Here is a 17,368-nt window from a genome sequence, read left to right on the forward strand (position 1 = left end):
AATTCATACTGAGTTAAATCAGCCTGAGAGAGACCAAAAGTACATGCTGTCTTTATTAATGGGAATTATACTTAAAATATAAACATATTAAAATACATCCAGGAATACATACATTTAGACACAATCAAATAGAATAAAGTATGGTTTCCATGGTGTAACTTCTTTGAACATGTAACAGGCAATCCATCGAAGTGAGTACTAGGAAGCTGAAATATGTCTTGTCTGAGTCAGGGTACAATCTAACGAGAGAAACAGACCTGTGGGTAGAGGAATCGCAAGTGAATGTTGTGTTGTCACTCACTGAGAATGGAACCAAGAAACTGGAGGAGAATCACGCGAACTGGATAGACAGGAGACAGAGGGAGAATGAGGGAATGGGTAACTGATCATATGCATCACACACAGAGGGATGGCCTACATGTAAATTCTTTTACACAACTATTTGAAGATAAAAAAAAATGATTATAATTATTGTCAGTGAAATCAAAGAGGCCATGAATAAATGAATGAGGTCAAAGAGAATAAAATAAATAGCTATGTAATATAAAGAAGACAATTTGTGGTGTAAAGATTGGCTAACAGAAATGCACTGTGACTCAAATGGTAGAGGCTTGCCTTGAGCAAAAGAAACTCTGGCGCCATCCAATGCCTAATGTATGAAAATGTAACCTCTCTGTAATTCAGTTTGATAATATATATATATATACAAAAGACAAAAAAGGAAAACACAAAAAAGAAACCCAGGCCCAGAGTTCAGGCATGGGACTGGCAATAAATAAATAAGTAAATAAACAAACAAAGAAATAAAGACTCAAGAGATGCAACTTTGTAATTGAAAGTGAAAAATTTAAAGCAGAATAAATCAAATAAAAAATATTTGGTTTAAAGCCTTACCAATAGGAAGGTTCATGACAAAGAGAAAATCAGGAATGGCTTAGCAAGGGGATGAATTCATATACTCAGTGACAAGACAGAAGAAAAGCACAGAGACACAGATGAAATACAGACAACTAGAAAACAGTTCCGGGCAATGTTAGTTGTTCCACAAGTGGGTTACAGGAGTCCAAAGACAAAATTACAAGGTAAGTCAGATGCCACTGGCAAGAATGACAATGCTAGTTACAGAGTAAGCAGGCCTCTTCCCCAAACCTTAAACCCAGGGTGGCGTGTAAGGCTGGTTTCTATAAAGAAAAGTATGTTATGGCTCCTCCTGTTTCAGGGGGTTATAACAAAGGGCAATCTGCTGAGACTGAGTTGCAGGTTTGAAACACACAGTCATAGCTCAGAGTATCTTAGGATAGCTTGCAAGAGTTTTGGGGTAAAATATGAACAGAAGAGTTGGTGGTGGACAGAGAGAAGGCTTGGCAGGGAACCGCAGTGAAGTTTCTGCAGCTCAAGCAGTGAATTGCTCCTTGGTCGGAACTTTGAAGGTTACCGTGGAGCCCAAGTATTGAGTATTGAGTCTGAGGCTGGCGCAGTGTGTATTGAGGAAGAACAGAAAGAGTGCTGAGTAGAGCTGACTGGTCTTCAAGTCTGCTCATGCACATACAGTAATCAAGTCTTTGTGATAATCAATGGTAGAATAGAAAAACAATAAATGAATTAAAGCCAAGAGAAGATTTTTCACAAATAGAGGAGAGCCATCTTTGACAAAACCTATGCTTATAATTGTTTTTTTTTATACCCGTGAAGATGTACTTTAAGGAACGTATCATGATTAAATGTTCAATTACAAAGATCTTAAAGCATATTAGACATGGCTTTTGATTCAAAATCCTTATGGAAGTTAACTTCTCTAAGAAGTTGTAGGTGATTGAAAGGAAATATCTGTGCAGATGAGATAACATAACTACATAAGACCATTTAGGGAATCCTGATGGTGTCAGAATCTACTTGGAATTTTGCATAAAACATTTGTCTGGGGCAAACAGTGCTGCTTGGTGAGAAATGGCTTTGGAAGGTGTGTCATGAACTGGGGCAGCCTCTGTGGGGCCCAACCCCTGTCTTTAATGCCAGTAGATCCCAAACTGCACATGGCTAAAGAAGCAGCTGTGCTGACTTAAAAATGCCAATTTTTCTAGTTTGTCACAGAAAATCAGATCCTCAACAGTAAGAGACTCACAGGTTTTCTAGAAGCAGTCATCTGGCTACTGGTTTGTGTCACAAGAGAATCAAACATTTCTCAAGCATGGAATATTCAAGAAGCAGAAGTTCAACTATGAGTCTTCTATTAAATATCCATGGGGCTCTAGGAATGAATTTAGAAACCATGGTCTTCTGTGTCTTTCTTTGTGAAACATGACAAGCCTGCTGTGTGTTTTGATGTGAAGATGAATTATAATGGTGTGTCCACTGCCTGGTCCATTGCATGGCACATTGTAGGCCACCTCTAAGTGACAGATATAACAAACCTCCTTTATACTGCATGGACTTCAGAAATATTTGAAATCGGGTTAGCAAAAATAAAGAAGCATTAAAAAAAAAAAAACAGAACGATGATGGTATCCGGTTTGCTCAGGCTCACTCTAAGGAGCATATAGTGATATCTTTTGCTAGTATTTTTTTTTTCTTTTCATTTCCAGCTCTCCAAAGTGTATGGTCCTATGTTCACTCTGTATTTGGGCATGAAGCCCACTGTGGTGCTATATGGATATGAAGCAGTGAAGGAAGCTCTGATTGGTCATGGGAAGGACTTCTCTGGGAGAGGCTCATTCCCATTGGCTGAAAAAGTTCGTAAAGGTCTTGGTAAGTGTACATACGAGTGTGTGTGTGTGTATTGAGCAGAGGACGTGGGGATAATGAGAATTGAAAAGGAGGCCTAAAGGGTTCTGTAGTCAGAGCTTGCCCATCCCTGTGGCTGCCATCTGCTTCTTTCTTGTCCTTGCTTGTGATCTCCATCCATGTTTCTGCTTCCCTTCATTCAGGAATTGTTTTCAGCAATGGACACAGATGGAAAGAGATGAGGCGCTTTACAATCATGACCTTGCAGAATTTTGTGATGGGGAAGAGGAACATTGAAGAGCGTGTTCAAGGGGAAGCTTGCTGCCTTGTGGAGGAGTTGAGGAAAACCAAGGGTGGGAGTTGCTTTAATACACTGATCTCAAAGCTCCATTAATTCTTTTCTGTCTCAGATACAGATTCTTTTGTTTTCACATCAGAAATCATGAATGCAAATTTTAGTTTTTGTTTTACGCTGATACTGGGGCTGGAACCCCAGGCTTTAAACCCTTGCTCAGCTCATACTTGGTGCTTTACTACTTGCGCTACACCCACAGATCAAGCTTTTTGCTGGTGAGACACTACAGGTGTCAAATATTTGCACAAATTTGACTCCCCGGGCAGGGTACCAACCACAATCATTAAATTAAGCCTCGTGAGAACCCTAGGGTTTAGTCATGAACTCCACCAGTGTCTGAAGTGATAGATGGTTTGGACTTCCTTTCTGAAGAGCTAAGGAACATTGCTTTCCTCCTAACGTCATTCAAGGTACCTAGTGTCATCATTACATGAGAGTGATCGCTAAATGAGCAGGGTGGTAAGGGCCCTCTCCACTCTCTGAGACCCCCACATTGATGCAGGTATATGGTATGCTCATTTCAGTGACATGTCAGTATTCCTCAGTACCTGTGCTTATAATTTTGGATAGTCATGGTAGAGTGTAAAGCATGATTGTATTTGCTTTATTGTTTGAATGTAATTCACATCAAAAAGTATTTCTCTGCAAACATAGTGCAATTGCTTCATATTAACATTATTTATTTCTTCTCACCCAGCACTTTATTCTTTTTCTGTATATATTTTGAGTAACCACGTGCTGTATCATGATTGTGTAAACAACACAAATTTGTTAAAATTGCTAGATTTCAACTATTATGATTATTTCTTTATTCAGTTTTCTCTTAGTGTATCCTAGCTCAATTTTCACTTTTGCCTATCTGTTTATTCCATGTTTATTCGATTTTATGTTAAGATCTCATGGTACTCACTCCCACAACTAAATCTACTAACCTATAGTCACTATGTATAGGATTATCTACTTGGATTCTAAATGACCTATTCTTCCAAATAAAATGAAGGGCTGAGAATCAGACTTAACCTGTGAATACACACATGCAGTCATAGAAAATCTCAACAACTTCCCAAATAACCATCCCCTTCATAGCTATAAAAAAACTTTTTTCCTGATAGCTCAGACTCAATTCAACTTTTAAGTAGCCTACACACATGCAACCAACTCAATAACCATTCCATGAATCAAACGACTCATACCAATTCACTACTTAGTGTCTATGATTTAAGCTGAGTAGCACCTTACATATTGATTATTTGCTCATAGAAATTTCACTTTATGGAGAGTGCAGAAAATACTCCTTTTCTTTATTTATCTGTCAAATAATAGAATCTCAGACATAGATAAATTTAGTATATATGTAATCCATTATTTATCTCAGAATTTGCAAAGTTTCGTCTTGTCCACAAATTAAATTTGGTGTTTGAATAGACTTAGTGTCTACTTTTTCCCTAAGGAGGGGACATTCACTTACAAGTATTGACAAGAAAAAGAAGACTCCTATGTATTAATTTTACATTTTTGTTTGCCTTACCTGAGATTTACATTTAATAAAAGGTTTAACTTTAGTTATTACTCTCTTCCTTCATACAACATGAATGCATTCTGCATTTTACTTTGATTCCTGTTAGTATGTGAACTCTAGTACAATCTCCTTTTAGTTTCACTCCATTGATGATTCAAAAAAGCTTCAGTTACCTGATATTCTGTCCCTTTTTTTTTCAGTACTATGTAGGACATGCTTTGCACACAAATATATTACTACTCTGAATGGCTGACTATTAGATATGTAAAACTTTTCTTTTTCCAAAATAGCATACATCTGGGATTGAAAGACTTTTGGTAAAAGCAATTAGTATGAACTGTTGTTATTTTGCTGGTTAGTTTGTATTGGCCAACTCAGGCTTCAGGTAGGGCGTTATGCCGGTTTAATTCATATTGGATATATGGCTGTTAGAGGAACTTATAAGTAACACAGTAATAAAAACCGTAAAGATGATGAATGCTACCTATTTCATATGTATATTTCAATTTGTTTCTGATTCCTCAGACTCACCCTGCGACCCTACCTTCATCACGGGCGGTGCTCCTTGCAATGTGATCTGCTCCATTATTTTCCAAAATCGTTTTGATTCTAAAGATTAGAATTTCCTTACCTTGATGGAGAAATTCAATGAGAACCTTGAGATTCTGAGCTCACCATGGGTACAGGTAAAGCCAAGATCTCATTTTCCTAAGCAAAAACATGTGTTTCTTTTTTTTAATGAAATGAAATGACGTTGAAAAAAATTATACTAAGTGAAGTGAGCCAGATCCAAAGAAACATAAACTCTATGGTTTCCCTCATTGGAATCAATTAGTACTTGTCTAAGATAGCTCAAAAGCAATGTACATATGATCACTTTAGATGATCCTAAGCAAAATGAAACAAGTAGAAATAAGTGGTTTATCTTTGTTGCTGTTAATTCTAATGTGTACTATGAAATTATGCCCTTTTCCTATGTCTTTCTTTCCCGTTGTTTTACCCCTGATGTCACTGCAACTGACTTTGGTATACTGGGTATTGTTGTTTTGTTTTTTGCCAGTCGGAGGCCTTGGACTCAGGGCCTGAGCACGGTCCCTGGCTTCTTTTTGCACAAGGCTAAAACTCTACCACTTGAGCCAAAGTGCCACTTCAGGATTTTTCTGTGTATGTAGTGCTGAGTAATCACACCCACGACTTCATGCATACTAGGCAAGCACTCTACCACTAAGCCACATTCCCTGCCCTACACTGGGTATTGTATCTACGTTTATCGGAACTAGGGATGGGGAACACCAAAATGGAGAGACAAAGCAAAAAAGATGAACCAATGCCACAGCAATACTTACAAGACAATATGCTGTGAACCAACTGAACAACTTGGGGGAGGGGGGAGGGGTGGAGAAAAACCAAGGAGGAGGTAAAAAGGTTGATGAGAAATGTACTCATAAGGGGCTGGGAATATGGCCTAGTGGCAAGAGGGCTGGCCTCATATACATGAAGTCCTGGGTTTGATTCGCCAGCACCATAGATACAGAAAATGGCCAGAAGTGACACTGTGGCTCAAAGTGGCAGAGTGCTAGCCTTGACTAAAAAAGAAGCCAGGGGGGGCTGGGATATGGCCTAATGGCAAGAGTGCCTGCCTCGTATACATGAGGCCCTCGGTTCGATTCCCCAGCACCACATATACAGAAAATGGCCAGAAGTGGCGCTGTGGCTCAAGTGGCAGAGTGCTAGCCTTGAGCAAAAGGAAGCCAGGGACAGTGCTCAGGCCCTGAGTCCAAGCCCCAGGACTGGCAAAAAAAAAAAAAAAAAAGAAGCCAGGGACCCTGCTCAGGCCATGAGTCCATGGCCCAGGATTGGCAATAATAATAGTAATAGTAATAATAATAATAATAAAAACCCAAAGAAATGTACTCACAGCCTATGTATGAAACTCTAACCCCTCTGTACAATACTTTGACCATAAAAAAAGATTCAACATAAAAACAAAACAAAACAAAATAAAAAAACTCATCCCAAATTAAGATCAATTAGTAAGGTGACTGACTACCTGGATATGATAGTCCTACCTAAAGAATCGTAGAGAGCCATTTAGGAAGTTATTACCTATGGCAATGTATTCTAGTGATTTTCCTATTCTATTTTTGTAGTATCTTCAAAGTTTCTGGTTTTACATCAAGATCATTGATCAATTTTCAATTGGTATAACTACAGGGCAAGAGATAGGGATGTTGTTAATTTTCTGCAGCAACAAAATGGATCAATGAAGCTTGTTGGAATTGGTTTGGGAAGCAGGGAAGGGAAAGATGAGGGAAAGTAGCAGAGGAGCTGAGTCTGATCTAGATATATTGGATGGGCAGGACCTGTTGGCTCATGCCTAAAATGCTACATAATCATGAACTGAGACCTGTAAGATCAAGGATTGAAGCCAGCCAGGACAGAGAAGTCTGCAGGACTCCAACTCCCAGATAGCCAGCAAGAAACAGTGCAGGAAATGTAGCTCAAGTAGTAGAGCACCAGCCATGAGCAAGAAAGCCAAGCACCAGCCTGAGGCCCTGAGTTCAAACCAAAAAGAAAGGTGCATTTCATCTGTATATGGACATGTCAATATGAAAGCCTTTGACAATATTGATGCTTATAGAAATGGGAGAAAAAGAATATAAAGCAAACATCTGAGCAAAAAGTCTAAGTCTATATTTTATGTTGTTTTTGAAAAGTGCAAATACAGGATTGACTCAAGCTAATGAACTCAGCAATTAATTCGATATTTCCTATTAAATCACAAAGGGATATTCCTATAAATGACTTTTTTTTTTGGTTCCAGAAAGATGCCTAGCAGATTCGTGCATATTCAGGTCCTTAGAGAAAGCTTACATTTCCCACAGCTTTGTTTTCCAGACATCTGGTAGTCATGCTATTACTGAGCAGAAGTATTTTCCTCACATAGGAAGTGTATTTGGGACAGTGGAAGCTATTACAAATCACTGAGTACAGTCAGAGTGTCTTATGATTCCACTGTGATTCTACATGATGGGGTAGCCTGGGTAGAAATGTCAAAATTGAATTACAAAAAATTGCTCCCAATATTTTCCCTTGTACTGATTTGTCCAGCCCCAAACTCTATTAAAATAATAACGATATAATCATGGAGAAGTTCTTTAGATGCTCTGGCATGAGACTAAGTTTTAGGACATCCTTGAACCCCTCTCTCCTTATATGTTCTATCAAAATTTCCCCTCAAGATGGAAGCCATAGAACATTTCTATTTACAAAAAAGTTTTCTATATTGTGTATATGCAAATACATTTAATAAATTAATGTTTTACTTTTAGATCTACAACCTTTTCCCCAGTTTCATTGATTATATACCAGGGAGTCATACAACATTACTCAAAAATACAGATTATGTGCAAAGTTATATTCTGGATAAACTAAAAGAGCATGAAGAATCACTGGATATTAACAATCCAAGAGACTTTATTGATTGTTTCCTGATTAAAAAGAAACAGGTAAAATGTTAAAAATCTATACGGTTATTTGAATCCTTGAGCATGTTGTAACACATTAAATAGTGTGTGTTATAAGAGATGTTTAAAAAGTCAGACCAGCAATGTTTGAAAAAATAAGTTATCAATTATATAAATGAACCTACCCTAAGCATCCTGGGAAATTTAAGAATAATTTGTTAAATAATTAGAATACACTTACTCTTTTCTTTATATAAAATAATCTGAATAAGGAGAAAACAGAATTCAGAGAGCATGTAAAATAGAAACAATTGGCATTCATAATATAAGTTCATTATATAAAGATAGGTGTCATTATTATACATTGGATATTAGAGTAGACTTAATAAATGTAGACTTCCTGCATATTCCATAAGTCACAATTAGCCTTGAAAAATAATTCTGGAGTGATCCTTTATTGGTAATGGTTATCATCCTCAAAAAGGATTTATAATTGTGGTTTGCAATATATGTGTCATAGTATTATATTATACTTTTCACATTTTTACAAACAAATTAACTGCACAGAGGCCCCTATTGGGATAATTTGTAGATGCATTTAGTGTATTTTAGTCAATTTCATATCTTCTGTTGTGTTTACTAACTCCTCTTACTCTTCATATATAGATCTTAGTGGTTTTCACTATGTACTATGCTATTTTCATATAAACATATAATGACTATTATATATGTAACATATGTGTACCATGAACATAGATAATTCATAATGGATGTTTATGCACATATATATGTACTGCAATCAACTAAGTAAACTGATTCCTTGTTTGTTACTAGGGAGATTACTATTTCAAATTTATGACAATGCAGTGTGAAATTACAGTGAATTCGTTTCTCAGTACACATTTAATCCTCTGCCCCCCTGTAATTACATCCGTCTTAGGTCGCTTTTGCCACAAATTACATATTTAACACATTGGTACCCAGTGTGTTAACCTATGATTATTACCTAATGATTTAAACCTCTACATGAACTTAAAATCATTGAATACAAAAATATAGCATAATTAACTTTCATCTTTATATGTAGGGTCATATTTAACAAGGACATGTATTTATTGATATAGTGTTGATTTATTTTTCAATATGTTTCAGTTTTTACTTAAAAGCTGACTACCCTTAGCACTTCTTTTTTTTTTTTTTTTTTTTTGGCCAGTCCTGGGCCTTGGACTCAGGGCCTGAGCACTGTCCCTGGCTTCTTCCCGCTCAAGGCTAGCACTCTGCCACTTGAGCCACAGCGCCGCTTCTGGCCGTTTTCTGTATATGTGGTGCTGGGGAATCGAACCTAGGGCCTCGTGTATCCGAGGCAGGCACTCTTGCCACTAGGCTATATCCCCAGCCCCCTTAGCACTTCTTATATGGTAGATCTATCTATTCATGATAGACTCTCTTCTCTTTTATTATCTTAGGAGTGTTCACTTCTGCATGGTGGCATGATATGAGATAAAATTAGTCTATGAGATGGAATATTAGATTTTCATTCTTTTAGATATTCATTATGTTTTTCAACATCTATACCACCTGGATTATAGCAGGGTATGTGTCCTGCAACTATTAAGTCTCCAAATTCATTTTGACAGATGGGAGGTTTAATATTGGAATTTAAGCCCACTATTCTAGAGTGATTTTACCTTTTGATTTGAGTTTAATTGTAACTGAATGATCAAAGGAAAGTATACAAAAATGATATTACCAAAATCAATTGAACTTGATGAGATTAAAAAGCACCCGAAGTTGATATTGTCAAAGGAGATGGCCCTTTTCCAAGCAAGTACAATTGTTGAGAGGTTCAGTTTATTTTAATTATTTCATTACATATTATTAGACACATGACAAGTCATCTGGAAATTATAAAAATTATAAAAAGCATGAAAGATTTAATGCTGGCTCAGGGGCCAACTAGAAAATGATGTAATTTGATCATTTAATGATTTCCACATTCAACATTTAAAACTGCAACATTGTTGACAACTTAACTTCACACCACCTTCTCAGTCCTTGGCACTGCTTTATCGATACTCTCTCCTTTATACCATGACAAGGTAATGTGAACACATTTTGTCTTCATGGTTTAGTGTCTCTTCAGCTCATGCATTTCTAGTCATTCCCTCATAGGTTCCCTAGACCACCTGATTTGGTGTTTCCCATCTGCCGGCTATCTTGTTTGGATGAAGCCATTCTTACTCCTTGTGACTCAGGTTTTTCTGCCTTTTAGCATTTTCACAAGCAATATTGGACATATGTAAAATTTTGATACAAGAACTTAAATTGCAACCAGGAGTTCTTGAAGAGGCTGAGATTTAAGGATCAAGATGTGAAGCCAGCCTGGGCACAAAAGTCTCTGAGACATTTAGCTCCAATTAACTAGAAAAAGAAAAAGGGAAGTGGAGCTGTGTTTCAAGTGGTTTAGTAATTGCCTTAATTAAAAATGCTGAAGGACATTACCCAAGCCCTGAGTGAGTTCAAACCAGGATCAATAACATAATTGAAGATTCTTGCTTGGGGCTTATCTATAACATCTCGGTCACTAATTTTCCTACTTCTATTACTCAATTTTCTGGTCTTTTGACAATTCGACAAAATTTAGTTATTAGTGTCTTAAATGAGTGGTGAGTTCCATGACCTCAAATAAAGTCAGTACCATATGAGTTACAGTAGGGGCAACTCAGTAGCCCTGAAACATTAGGCTCAACTAGTGTAACACCCCCACTGTGGTCATTGTTCATTTCTCTTAGTCCTTTTCTTTCCAGGTTAAGCACTGTGAGATACTGTATATTCACTGTCATCACATGGGCTGGTAAATAATATAATTGTATCAAATCCTAGGTGCAGGAAAATCACAAAAAACCATCAGAATTTACTAAGGAACGTTTGACAGTTGTTGCATTTGATTTATTTGGTGCTGGGACAGTAACAACAAGCACAACACTGATATACACCCTGCTGCTCCTGACGAAATACCCCCATGTCACAGGTAAGAACACAGGTAGAGACCTAGGCAATTTTCAGGAAAATACAGGAAAGATGCTGCTAGTGATTTTCATTGTCAGATATGTCTCAGAGTTCAACATCCTGTGCCTCCAGCTGTAATCAGACAGAAGTGATGAGAACAAGGCAGGGGGAAAGGCAATAAGACTCTGTTCTGGTGTCTGGGTTTGATGGCATGTAATTGTTGGAAAACAGCTCTAGCATAAATTGACATAAGTTATATATTGGTTCTAGATGAAAAATTCCAGTTTTTGCAACAGGTAAGTTCTTCTATATACATTTCCTCATTCTGACAATTCTAATTCTGCTATAACTCAAAGGAAACTTCATTTATGCATAAATAGTAGTCCTAGAAATTAATGAGGGAGAATCAGATAAATTCCACTCTGGGTCATGTCCTGAAAACAGAGTCTCACTAGCGAGATATTATTGAGGCAGAAGCCATACCTGATAAATGTTACCATTTCAGAATTCTATTTCTGTAAAACTTACGTTTGTGAAAGTTAGAATTTTACAAGGTATTCATAAGTTTATCCTTTACTTATCTTACATTTAAAGTTCTCGTTGTAGAAATAGTGATAAAATAATTTTAGGTTGTTTTTTTTAAACTGTATTTTATTGTTTTCTTTCTTTCTTTCTTTCTTTTTTTTTTTTGGTACTGGGGATCGAAGCCAGGACGTTGCACTTGCTAGGCAAGCGCATTGCCACTGAGCTACATCCCAGCCCAAGTGATAAAGTCATTTTAAGTGATAATTATTCCTCTGAGGACAAAAAAGAATGGAGACTAGTAAACAGATACCAATAGATACCAAATTACCAAAATTCTGACACATAGAGTGCATGTAATTGTGCGAAAATAACTGAGTCAGACACATGGTTCTTTCACCTAAATGTGGTAACAGGAAAATTTCTGAGGGAATTTCTGTAGTCAGAATGATTGAAACTGTGACGACTTGTCAAATATTATATCTAGTATATAGTTATTAATGAGTTGAGGGGGAATGTGCATGTGTATGTATCTCTATTTGTCTATTTGTAGATGTGGCTAAATAAGTAAGACAGAGATGTGAATGCACATTGTGATCTCACATATTAGGAATTCAATAAATATTCTCTAAAAGTGATTAAAAAATTAACTGGACACTGGACACCAGTGGCTGAAGCCTGTAATCCTACCTGATCAGGAAGCTGAGACCTGAGGATGGAGGCTTGAAGCAGCCCAGAGAGGAAAGACTGTGGGACCCTTATCTCCAATAATGAACCCAGAAAAAGCCAGCAGTGGGCATGTGGCTCAAGTGGTAGAATGCTAGCCTTGATCACAAAGAAGCTTAGGCACAGCACCCAGTCCCTGAGTTCAAGCCCCAGGTCCAGCAACAAGAAACAAAAAGAGAAAAAGGAATGATCATTATTTAGAAATAGGAAAATAAGTGTCAGGAGCAGATATTAGAATGCCCACTATGGCTATCATTATAAAGTGATTGGATAATGGGATTGTTGTTGCACATTGCATAAAAGCATACATGAAAATACACACACTACTTAAACAGTGTTTTGATAATTATTAAAAATAAAAATTAATATTTATTTCTTGTTTTTCGTTGAGCACCATTTCTTTTTCTCCTCCTCCTCCACTTCCTCCTGCTGCTGCTCCTCCTCCTCCTCCTCCTCCTCCTCCTCCCCTGCCCCTCCCCCTCCCCCTCCCCCTCCTCTTTCTCCTCCTCCTCCTGCTTGAAATCAGGGCCTGAGCACTGTCCCTGGCTTCTTTTTGATCAAGGCTACCACTCTTCTGGCTTCTATATTCGTGGCGCTGAGGAATGGAACACACAGCTTCATGTGTAGGGGGCAAGCACTCTACCACTAGGCCATATTCCCAACCTCTATTATTTCTTCCTCTTTTTATTATTTCTTCTTTTAGGTGTTCATTAATATATATAAATTGTACAAAAGCCTTTAATGCTGGTACTTCCATACATACACAAAAATATTTGAGCCACAGGGCCACTTCTGGCCGTTTTCCATAGATGTGGTGCTGGGGAGTTGAACCAAGGGCTTCATGTATATGAGGAGAGCACTCTTGCCACTAGGCTGTATTCCCAGCCCCCTTGGGATTAATTTTTAAGACAGGATATGAAATATGTACCCCAAACTGGTTACCAACTGGATTCTTCTATCTTAGCCTCCTGTGTTGAAATTACAGGTGTGTTCTGGAATTCTCAGATATACAAATAATTATTTACAAATAATACTTTCAATGATGTATTAGTTAACCGAGGATCTGTATTGCTTTTCACCTCCATAAATCCATTTGCCATGAATGTAGTAATTCATTGAACAAACACTGACAGTTTCTTTTTACAGTTACTAATGCAGTGCATCATTTGCTGACAGTAACATACAAGGAGTCATTTCCTGCTTTGATTTTCATTTTTTTAAAACACCAATTTCAGGCAAACGGATATGTATTGGAGAAGGCCTGGCTCTCATGGAGGTGTTTTTATTCCTGACCACCATTTTACAGAAATTCAACCTGAAAGCTCTGGTGGATCCACAGGACCTCGATACCCGTCCAGTCCTAAATGGGGTTATCTCTGTGCCCCCTCCACACCAGCTCTGCTTCCTTCCAGTGTAGAGAAGACCTCTGCTGTCTGCCTCCAGCTGTGCAGTAACCAGCAGTTCCCTCCTGTGAGCCATCACTCACCCCCTTCTCCTGTGAGGGATGCCTTCCTGTCCTCCCTTCTCACTTCTCCCCACTTCCTCCAGATCCAGGAAGATCCAGTCTCCAGTTTGGAGGGCTTCCTGTGTCACTGCATAACCAAAACTGTAGACCCGGGCTGGGGATATAGCCTAGTGCCAAGAGTGCCTGTCTCGGATACACGAGGCCCTAGGTTCGATTCCCCAGCACCACATATGCAGAAAACGGCCAGAAGCGGCGCTGTGGCTCAAGTGGCAGAGTGCTAGCCTTGAGCGGCAAGAAGCCAGGGACAGTGCTCAGGCCCTGAGTCCAAGGCCCAGGACTGGCCAAAAAAAAAAAAAAAAAAAAACAACAAAACCTGTAGACCCCTATGTTCTATAATAGATTTAAGTGCTAATGCTTACCTAATGCTGATTTACTAATGATCTAGTACCACAAAATAATAAAAGAATTAGCACATGACAACTCAGACTCATTACTCTGTATTTTCACAATAATAAATATTTTTTTTCATGCCTGGCCTCATTCTTGGATTGTCCTACTTTGTTCAAAATTCAATGAAACAATGATACAACCTACAGGCCAACAGTAGCATGTTGTCTACATTATGGCAAGCACTGGGAAAGGGAAGGGGAAGGGGAAGGGGAAAGGGAAGGGCAAAGGGAAGGGGAAGGGGAAGATGTAGGAAAATCCTTTGTCTATGTCACCTGTCATATCGGGAGATGTGGATTTAATGAATGTCCAGAGCAATGTCCAGAGCAGCTTCTTGTGTAGGAAAGTTCTATGAGACCCAGACATACACAGGAATACATGAAAGATTAGAGTCCATGTCTCTGGTATTAGTGTAAATAAGAAATAAGAATTGGAAATATTTTTTTGAATTAATGTTTCCAACTGCAAGCAAGGTATGATTTTATGTTTTTATATCGTTATCATCTGCTCTATTATTTTATTGATATACATCACTTGTACCTTTAAAGATGTTTCATATATGTGTATAATACACGTTGACCATATCATTTATTTCTACATTTTTGTTGGTACTTAGGTTTAAATTCAGAGCCTTGTTCCTCCTAAACAAGAACTCTACTGATTGGACCATATCCTGTGTCTGTTTTCCTACTTTGTACACACTGTTTTACACTGGACATGAATGTGATGACAATTATAATAATGGCACTGAAATCATTTCTATCATTTCATTTTTCAAACATTCACAATTGTGCATCTGATGCACAAGTTCCCCTTCCTTCTACTGTGTCATGAATCACATGAGAAGTAAAATCATTCATCCCCTCTGCTGGACTCCTTCCCTGGAGGAAGCCCCTTGGCTCAGCAATTTTTAAGCTAGTATATTAAGGCCTAAATGCATACACAATCTGCACATAAATCAGTGAATATGCATCCTTATATACACAATATGTGTTTATACTGGATACAAACACACATTATGTATGGTTTTTCATAAAGGTATATTAAGCAGGTACTGGTGGCTCATGCCTGTAATCCTAGCTACTGAGGAGACTGAGATCAGAGGATCATGGTTCCAACTCAGTCCAATAGGAAAGTCCATGAGACTCTTATTTCCAGTTAATCACCAAAATGCTGTTGTGATGTTGTGGCTCAACTGATAAAACAATATTTTTGAGCAAAATTTCACATTAACAGTGCCCTGGCCCTGCATTAAACCCCAGGACCTGCTCCTCAGCCCTTAAAAAAGTATTTTGTACAACTTACTGATTTCCAGTGGAAAAATATGGCAGAAAACGCTCAAGATATGGAAAAGTGAAACATGCATGTTTTGTATTTGAATTAACTAATACATAAACATACAAAATTATATTTATGGAGCATCCTGTTACTATTTTTGGTTGAATTGGAATTTGAACTCAGGATCCCATATTTGCTAGGTATACTTTCTTTGCTGGTGTTCTACCACTTGAAACATAACTGTAGCCTGGCTTTTGCTAGTAATTTTGGAGATGGAGTGTCATGGACTTTCCTGCTGAGGCTGGCTTCAAATTGTAATCCTCCAGATCTCAGCCTTGTGAGCAGTTACTAATATAGGCAAGAGCCAGTAACCCCAAGCTCCATGTTAGGTTGTAATAATTGCATACACCATGCAAGATTTAAATCAGGTACATCTGATACATCTCTTGGAACATGCAGGCTATCATATCTCATTTATCTATTCTAAAACCCTTCAAAAAACCCTTCTTTGTATCGAAACATGATCAGGAGAGTGAGAATAGTCATAGGGAATAAATAATCTACTAAAGTTTAGTTTATCCAAACTAAAAGACTTTGATCTATTGTTGACTTAGAGTGTAATGGTTTAGAGTTCAGAGCTTTGTGAGTTGCAAACACTTTTTTTTTTTTTGATGAATGAACCCAAAAAGTTACTGCTTATTTTTATCCTGGATAAAGAGTTCATTTATCATACAGTGTTTGCAATTTCTCAAGATGAAAAGCACCAAATGTTCCTAATCCATTTCAGTCAATGGATACTGCAATTATGAATCGCTTACTTGTTTTGAAAGTCAATGAATAGAGCTGGCAGTGTGGCTTAGTGGTAGAGTGCTTGTCTAGAATGCATGGAGCCCTGGGTTCATTTCCTCAGGACCACATAAACAGAAAAAGCCAGAAGGCTCTGTGCCTCAAGAGGTAGAGTGCTAGCCTTAAGCAAAGGAAGCTCAGGGACATAGCCCAGGCCTGAGTTCAAGCTCCTGGACTGGAAAAAAGAAAAGAATTTAAAAAGGTAAAAGAAAGTCAATGAATAGCATGAATACTGAAAAACAGTACAAACTCAAAGAAGATTTAACTTGTTTTAACTGAATATTTTAACTGCAGGGCAGCTCATGAGACCCTGTGTTTTGGGGGTTCTAATCTCACCTCTGCCACTTGCAGCTCCATAGACTTTGTGTTTTTTTTAAAATTAGCCTATCCCCAGAGAAAGGTTCAGCAGTTATCAATCAGGAAGCTCCCAAATTGGGGCACACTTAAAGAGCACTATCAGTAGTAGTTCTTAACATTTAACAGTGCTTGAACAATGTTTAATTTCCATCCAGTTTAGCTTCCTGCAATGATGTCTGTTCTGCCTGGTGAACTTTACTCGTATTAGAAGGAATTTTGCCATCACAACCTTCGAATGTTTTTATTTGTATTTTAGTAGAAATTTTGTTGCATTCACTCTTAAATATATATTAATAACTATTTTCAGATTAAATTTTACTTTTATTATAGGGTGTCAGTTGGGCTTCCTGTTTTTCCTATTCTTCTTTATGAATTTGCAGTTGTTTGAGTCCCTTCTTTTATGTCTAAAGAAACATTTTCATATATAGTTAAAATCATTCAACTGAGGGTTTTAAAAATGATATTATAGACATGATTTATTACAAATTTGCTATAGAATTTTACAAAATGGTATAGAACTTTCCCCTCCTCTCTAGTAAAACAATTAAATCTAGCTAGGCTTGGGGCTCTCATCTCTAAACTGAACTATCTGGGAGGCTGACAGCACAAAGCCCATGGTTCAAGACGAATAAAAGGAAAAGTAAAGAAGACTTCTT

The 17,368-nt window shown here is 37.7% G+C and overlaps 1 protein-coding gene and 1 long non-coding RNA gene across 2 annotated transcripts in view; one reads left to right on the forward strand and one right to left on the reverse strand.

Moving 5' to 3' along the window:
- Nucleotides 1-5,215, forward strand: part of LOC125346250 (cytochrome P450 2C29-like) — a 45,454-nt gene extending 40,239 nt beyond the window's left edge. Inside the window, exons 2-4 of the mRNA XM_048338661.1 lie at nucleotides 2,583-2,745; nucleotides 2,925-3,074; nucleotides 5,121-5,215. Coding sequence (XP_048194618.1) covers nucleotides 2,583-2,745; nucleotides 2,925-3,074; nucleotides 5,121-5,215 — 408 coding nt within the window. The remainder of the gene's footprint in view (nucleotides 1-2,582; nucleotides 2,746-2,924; nucleotides 3,075-5,120) is intronic.
- Nucleotides 210-15,998, reverse strand: LOC125346254. Its single transcript, XR_007209886.1, has 3 exons — nucleotides 15,859-15,998; nucleotides 13,775-13,784; nucleotides 210-222 (listed from the first exon to the last, which is right to left on the reverse strand). It is a non-coding gene; the product is annotated as an uncharacterized LOC125346254 (long non-coding RNA).
- Between the last annotated feature and the right edge of the window lie 1,370 nt (nucleotides 15,999-17,368).

Source organism: Perognathus longimembris, chromosome 2 (genome assembly GCF_023159225.1).
Source record: "Perognathus longimembris pacificus isolate PPM17 chromosome 2, ASM2315922v1, whole genome shotgun sequence".
Lineage (NCBI taxonomy): Eukaryota > Metazoa > Chordata > Mammalia > Rodentia > Heteromyidae > Perognathus > Perognathus longimembris.